General features: G+C 49.0%; 1 protein-coding gene across 3 annotated transcripts in view; it reads left to right on the plus strand.

Moving 5' to 3' along the window:
- Positions 1–7,780, plus strand: part of LOC102015449 (chromosome unknown open reading frame, human C14orf159) — a 114,087-nt gene that overhangs the window by 97,980 nt on the left and 8,327 nt on the right. For 2 of the 3 annotated variants that reach the window (XM_013517220.1, XM_013517222.1), the window contains one exon: positions 5,211–6,368. The exons of the other annotated variant lie outside the window; for it this stretch is intronic. In XM_013517220.1, the coding sequence (XP_013372674.1) occupies positions 5,211–5,360 (150 nt within the window). In that variant the 3' untranslated portion in view covers positions 5,361–6,368. Of the gene's footprint in view, positions 1–5,210; positions 6,369–7,780 lie in introns of those variants that run through there. 3 annotated transcript variants of the gene reach the window in all.

The raw sequence follows: 7,780 nt of genomic DNA on the forward strand, positions 1-7,780 counted from the left end.
GCCGGGTAGTAATGGGCAGCCTATGGGAAGTGGGGCTTATGGTATAAATACCAGGAAAGGTTTTGTGGACTGCCCACCTCATCCCAGCAGACAGGGAATTGCTGCTGGGCCACTGAGCCTGTGTACAGCAGCTCTGCCTTGAAGAGGAGCCTCCATGGGCTCTGGCCAGGCTCCGGCCCCTCTGCTTCACCCACAGTGAGTGTGCACGTGAGCACAGGTGTCTGGCCGCTCCTCTCATCCCCGCTATTTGCAAGATTCCACCAGCTCAGAGCTGGAAACAGAAGAGGACCCTTCATTCACATGCCTGGGCAGAGTGAGGGAGTGAGGGTCCTTTTAGAACAAATGATGTTTATGTGTTGCTCCTTCAAGGACTGGCACCGGGAAGGCCCTCAGGAAATGCTGGGTGGAGGGATAAGGGGCAGATGGATGGAAGGAAGGAAGGAAGGAAGGAAGGAATGAAGGAAGGAAATAAGGAAGGAAGGAAGGAAGGAAGGAAGGAAGGAAGGAAGGAAGGAAGGGCTGGTGGATGGATGAATGGGTAGATGAATGGATCAGTGCTGCACAAGTAGACAGATAATGACGCAGAGAGGCAGGAACATGGCCTCCGGCCTCCTCTTGAGCTCCTATTCACTCCCGGCACTTTCATCCCACCTTGTTATTCCTTATAACTTTGCCTGAAGTATAACTAACTTGTTCGATAAATTTTTACAAATGTGCGCTGTTATGGGTTATGTCTGGATCCCCCAGCCAAAGCCTCATGCTCTCAGAAGTGGAGCTTGTGGAGGGTGATTGGATTCTTCAGGCATTAGAGCTGGCTTGGTGTTGGGTGGTGAGGCCCGGCTGGAAGAGGAGGGTCACTGGGGACATAGCCTGGCAGTGTGTATCCCTCCCTGGCTCTCCCATCTCTGTCTGCTTCCTGGCCACTAGGATATGAACAGCTCTCCTCTGCAGCAGACCTGCCTCCCTGCCACTTCTGCCCTGAAGCCAGCCACCTCTAAGAAATGTGAGTCAAAATAAACATCCCTCCTTTAAATTGTGGGTATCTGTAATGAGAACCTTAAATTGTGGGTATCTGCAATGCCTAAGAATATATAGCCATGCAGCTACACCAAAATCAAGATACAAAACAGTCTTGACTTTCCAGGAGGCCTCTTATCCCACTCCACTTTTGTCTTAGTTACTTTCTCATTGCTGGGATAAAATACCCAACACCCACAAGTTAAAGGAGGAAAGGTTTATTTTAGCTCATAGTTTGTAGAGGTTTCCATAGCTGGCTGGCTCCAAGGCAGAGTGGCACGGCACAGAGGTGTGATGGAGGAGAAGCAATTCATGGGAGGGCAGGCAGAAAGCAGTATGACTTCTTTCCCTTTTTATTCCTTCCATGCACCAAGCCTATTGGTTGGTGCCACCCACACGCATGGTGGGTCTCCCTTCCTCAATAAATCCATCAGCCACATCAAGAACTATGCTAAACCAACCAGTGAACTAATCCAGTCACGTACACCCAAGATCAGGTCACACCCAAAGCCATGAGTTTGAACGATCCTCCCTCAGCTTCCCAAGTAGCTGGGATGGTAAGCGCACACCCAGCTCTTCACTGCACTTTGAGCAGTATCACATCTCATAAATACCAGCCCAGTAAGAATTAATAACAGGTGCCTACACACAGCCCCTAAGCCCGTAAGTCTCCCTGGGGCCTCTTTCTCCACCCACATCAAGTCAGGCCCCAGTCCCTGTCCACACAGCCTTACTGTGGTCCTCTGTCCCCTTCTTCCACCTCACTGCTTCTCTCAGCCTGAGCCAGGCAGCTGCTCCTGCCTCAGTCCTCTATCCCAATCACCACCATCCCTACATGGCTTCTTAGAAGATGAGGTGGCCATTCAGTGATTCTTGGAAATGTGCAGGGAGTAGCTGTTAGCCCAGCTGGTCCCTGGGACCCTTAGAGGCTCAGTGGCAGCTATTTCCTAACTTGGCTGTCACGTGTACCCTGAGAACCCCAAGGCTCTCCCTGGGTCCTCCCTGGGTCCCAGAAGGATGAGGATGTTGAGGGTGACAGCAGCCTTGAACAAAATGGTCCCACAATCTGAGATGTATTTCCCTACAGAGAGAGGATGTGACCAATGGGAAAAAGTAGTGGGGAAATAAAGCCCAGACAAAGGGCGGGAAATACCATTCTGGCTGGGCAGCCCCAGGGAAGGGGCTGTTGGACAATGAGCTCCTGGGGGAAAGTGGAAATGCCCTTGGGCTTCCCTCCACAAGGGAACATCCACCCTGGCCCCCAGAACAGAAATGGAAGCTCAGGCTTTCTGGCCAGCCCTTCCAAGGTGACATTTGCCAACACTGGGCAATCCTTTCCTCATTATTTTAGAGTTTTCCTGAGTGTCCCCAAGGCCCCTCGCTGGGCTCATTCCTGCTCTTTCATTACCTCTGACCCTATTTGCCCCTCATCTTAGTCATCTCTGCGAGCTAGAACAAAACATGGTAGACGGTTACGGCTTCAGTGACGTTGGTCCTCACAGTTAGAGTCTGGAAAGTCCAACATCAAAGTTGGCTCCAACCATTGTCCCCCTCTGGCCTTCAGGTCCCTTCACCCCTGATACTTTGTCCACCTCCTCCCCACTCACCCCAGCAGGTTTAATTCCTGGCAAGGGTTGTCTTTCTGGCTTACAGATGATTACCTTCTCACTGTGTGCTGGTGTAGTGGAGACAGAGACAGCTCTGGTCCCTTGTCTCATAAGGGCACTAATCCCATCGTGAAGGCCCCACCTTCATGAGCTCATCTTCACCTCATTTCCTCCCCAAGACCCTAATTTCAAATACTATCACATTGAGGATTAGGGAGCCAATGTATCGATTTTGGAGAACACAAACATTCAGTCCATAGTACTTCTCTTCCATAAAGTTTTCCCCTAGGCCACCCACAATAAGCTGCACTGGGTGTCCCTGCTCTGTGCTGTGACCCCTGTGTGCTGTGACTATGTAGTTACTCCTCTAGATGGGACCCGCAGGGGACAGGGCTCTGTCACACTCACTCCTGTATCTCTAGGTCAGGAGCTGGCCCTACAAGGGATCAATAAAACTGATAGAAAATGGAAGAGATGAGAAAATGCCTGAGCAGCAAGGTGAGAGCCTTCTCACCCCAGCCCTAATGTCCTCTGGTCTCCCGTCTCACCTCTGCCTCTGCCTGTGGGGGAGGGAGGGAGGATGTGTTTGATCTCTGCTCCTCCCGCCTGATGCCTTCTGAGAGCCACCTTCCTCAGAGTTCCTGAGCTGTTCCACCAAGGACAGACACAGTAGTGGCTTAGACAGCTAATTTTGGGGGACCTTATTTTTGGAGAGAATGGGAAATAGGGAGATCGAGGATCAAACCTTTTTTCCACCTCAATCTTCAAATGAGTCAAAGGAAGAAAGGCCCTGAGCCCAGCCCTACCTTTAATAATCATTTTGTGAGCACCTACTGTATGCCAAGGGCCACACTAGATGCTTTATTTCCATTATCTCATTAGTCCTTCCAGCCACCTCTGAAGAGGGCATGGCTATGATTATTGTCAACATCCCCATTTTCATAGGTGTAGTGGATTGACAAATGGTGGTCAACTTATAACCCCCAGCTGAACTGAGTAAGGGTGGTGCTGGGTGTGGGAGGCCCACCTGGGGACTGTTGCCAGCTGCATAAGAGGCAGAACTGGAGAAGAAAAGGGGAAGCTGTTGGGAGCTCATAGAAGCTGCAAGGAGCTGTTGGTTGTTTTGGAGGAGCTCGTCATGCTGGCTTTCCTGATGAATTCAGCTGCTTTCACCCTTCAAGAAGCTTGGGACCTTGTTGGCACTGAGAATAGCTTTGGTTCACTTTGGGGGAGCTCTGGTCCTCACTCTGAGCATCGCTTCCTGGCTCCAGAGGGGAAGAAGGTGCATAGCTCAGGTTCCTGAAGAAGCTTGCTGGGTTGGCTTCTCTGATGGGAACTCAGCCATCTTGATCATCAGAGGAGCTCAGGAACTCACTGTTGCTGAGGATGGCTGTGGTACCTTTCGAGGGAGCTCTGGTTCTTCTGAGCATTGTTTCCTGGCTTTAGTGCAGATCTCTCAGCCTGCTAACACAGATCCTTTATCCCGCTGGCACAGACTTCCTAGATTCCACCACTGACTTTTGGGCCTTCGCAGCACAAACCAGGCCTGCATGAGATATTGTTATGGAGCCTCCAGTTGGACACATGGGAGGCATTGTTATGAGCTCTAGGTCTTCAGCTGGACTCACGCAGGACATTATCATGGGATCCAGGCCCTCGGCTAGATTCCTTGGTCTATAGTTTGTGGACAGATTTTCTGCACTCTTTTGTATATTGTTCTTTGGGTGACTATTATAATCTTATAAAATATGTGTCCTGTATTTTATTGTTTCCCCTTGCAAAATAAGCCCCAAACCAACACAATAGGTGAGGACCCCAAGACACAGCTCTCTCTCCAAGCACCTGCTAGAATCTGTCTGGTCCCAAAGCCACTCTGCTTCTGGGCCCTAGACTGTATTTTCTCCACAACTCTGCTCCTTCCAGCTGCTCTCTCATTTGTGCTGGGCAAAACCTAGACAGCGACAGTGGCAGGATTTGGCCCATGCAGGAGGCTCAGGACAGGGTCTGGGGAAACGGGGACCTCCAAGGCACTCAGGCTGCTGGTGGAACACCAGGGCTAGGCAGGGCTGGGTTGACGTGGCCCATAGCGCCCCTGCTGGAGGATGAGTCCTTAGTGTTTGCAAGGTCTCCATAAGAGCACAGGATTTGGTGACATGAAGGTGACCACGCGAAGGAACAGCCTGAGCTGTGTGAGCGGGACTTCTGTGGAGTGGGTTTTGGGGCCAGTGAGACATGATACAGGTTTATTTTTCATCGTAAACCTTCTAGTGACATGAGTATTTGTAATTTTAAAAAATTTAGTATTTGAACTCGGTGCCTTAAACATGCTAAGCAAATGCTGAGCTACACCCTGCCCCCTTTTCTTAAATTGTTTCTTGAAACCGCTTCTTGCTAAGTTGCCCGGGCTGGCCTTGAACTTGTGATCCTCCTGCCTCAGCCTCCTGAGTAACTGGGATGACAAGAAAACCTTACTTTTCAAAGAGACACATCAAGTCAAAGGCTGTTTCTCTAATTGCAGACATATGCATTTCTTGCTTTTTCTTCCCCTTTCACAACTTCTACCTCTGCCTTATTTGATTTTTCCAGGAAGAAAAAATGTTGGGCATCCTAGTACGGCACAAGGTCCGAAGTGGAGTCTCAGGCATCGTGGGCATGGAGGTGGATGGGCTGCCCTTCCCTGGCGTCCATGCTGAGATGATCCAGAAGTTAATGGACATCACCAAACAGCACATGTGACCAGCTGTGTTACACATGTGCACAGTTCCTACACAAGGGTCAGGCCTGCGTCTAGGCAGGAGTTCTTCTCACAGCAGCCTCACAAACTAACGCTGGCCCTGGGAGAGCAGTGCACACACACGGCCTGAGAACCAGTCACATAGGGCTGATGGTGTGGACCAGGGACATTTCTCTGGGGCTTCAGATTTTTGCTCTGTACCCGATACTGGAGGGGCATTCAGCCCTCTTCACGTTGGCTCGTTCAGGCCACCCATGTGTCCTCCCTGAGAACCTTTTTGCCTATCACTTACAGGGACACCAATAACCACTAGGCAAAGCATGAGAATAGGTGTCACCAAGGCCAGACATAATCCTGTAGGCTAAGAAAAGGCAAAATGCACAGATGTGGCATGTGTATTTACAAAGCATTTGGGTTTTGTGGAAGGTTTACTCAGCATCACCAAAATATTTATACATTTGAAAGACCTTCTTTCTCCAACTGCATTTTGTTTACTTAGGCAAATGATCTCTCCAGCCATTGCCTCCCTTCCTGCCTTCACATCCCTTCACCCCCACCCCCACCCTCTACTCCTTCCATCCCCTCCCCATCCACTCACCCCAAGCCCAAACTGGATGCTTTGCTCTCCCAGCCTAGGTGGGCAGCTGCAGCCCTGCAGTCCAAGGGTGTATCAAGCTGACCAGGGCTTGGGCTGGTCACAGAGTTCTCCTAGTCAGCATGTCCTGGTCTCTTTCACAAACTCCCACTGTGCATTTTTCAACAGAATCAGAAAACAAAGCACCGAGCATGTCCTATTTCCCCCTTACGTCTTGCACCAGTACAGCATCTTGTGTGGTACCCTGCCGAGTCACAGCTGATTCATCTGGATGGGGTAGACCCAACTAGGGCCCTACTGTTGCTAGACACATTTAAGGAACTGAAATAATGTAAGCCTAATTTGATTCTTTTTCTTTTTTCTTTGCTGCACTGGGCATTGAACCCAGAGTCTCAAGCATGCTAGGCAAGCCTTCTACCACTGAGCTGCACTCCTAACCATTTTTATTTTATTTTGAGATATGACCTTGCTAAATTGCCAAGGCTGACCTTTAATTTGCAGTCCTCCTGCCTCACCCTTCTGGGTAGCTAGAATTACAGGTGTGGGTCACTATGCCCAATTTAGTTTGATTTTTTTAAGGGGCATTCAGTTTGAAGAATGAACACATGGTATAAAAATTAACTGTAACATTTTCACACTCTAATAAAGCATAAGTACAGTAAAGTGGTTCTGGAGTTAACTTCCAATTCTTCCTTCACAGGGGTGTGGTGAAGCCCCTGGTTTGAAGTACAATAGTTGGGGTGGGGTCTCTCCCTTATCATTCTGGCAGGGGTTCCCACCTGCAGAGCATGTGCATGTATTGGTGGCATTGGGCTTTACCCCCCAGATGAGTACCTGGTCCTCTGTCTGTGACCTCACAGCTCAGTGAGCCCACTGCCAGCCTTACCAAGTCTCCTCCAATTACAATGTTTGGTCCCCAGTTTGGAACTCCAGAATTCCATGACACAGAGGCTTTGGTGAAGATGGTATCCTGACATTTTTGAAATCTTGATTGCAATAAGAAAGAAGCCATCATTACGGGAAAGATTCCAACATTCTTCTGACTCATATTGAAGAGGGAAGACAGGAACACACCTTTGGTTTTGCAATAGTGTCTAAGCTACCTTTCTCATTGCTGGGACCAAATACCCAATGCCCAAAATTAAAGAGGGAAAAGGTTTATTTAGCTCACAGTGTATAGAGGTTTCAGTCCATAATCAGCTGAACCCAAGGCAGGGTGGTATGGCAGAAGGGCAACAGTTCATGGCTATGGAAGTTACAAAATCAACAAGAGCAAAAAGGATAGAGCAAGCCTCTTTTCCTCCCTTATATTGTATGAAGGCTACTGACCCTAGGGCAGGTGTAGCACTCACATCACTAATCCCAGCAATAGACAATGAACCAATCACAAACTCTAGATTCAGCCACCTCTGAAAAACCTGTGCCCCGCTTAAATGCATGAGGCTTTGGGTGGACATCCAGACACAAACCAAACCATGACATTCTGCCCCTGGCCACCAAAGACTCATGCACATCCTTTTATGCAAAAGGCATTTAGTCCATCTCTAAGAGTTGCCAAAGTCCTAACAGTTTTGGCATTGCTGTGAAGTTCAAGTCTCAAGTCTCCTCAGAGATATAAGGCAAACTTTTAGATGTGAGCCCCTATACAAATGAAAAGTTAAATACTTCCAACATTCAATGGCACAAGATAAACATGTCCATTCCAGAAGTTACAAACAGGGTGCTCACTGCAGCAGCACATATACTAAAAGAAAAAAATAGTCACAAACAGGGATGTGTCGGTTTGGGGTGGCTTATTTTGCAAGGGGAACAACATAATACAGGACA

This window comes from Chinchilla lanigera, unplaced genomic scaffold, assembly GCF_000276665.1.
Source record: "Chinchilla lanigera isolate Chin_1 unplaced genomic scaffold, ChiLan1.0 scaffold00037, whole genome shotgun sequence".
Taxonomy (NCBI): domain Eukaryota; kingdom Metazoa; phylum Chordata; class Mammalia; order Rodentia; family Chinchillidae; genus Chinchilla; species Chinchilla lanigera.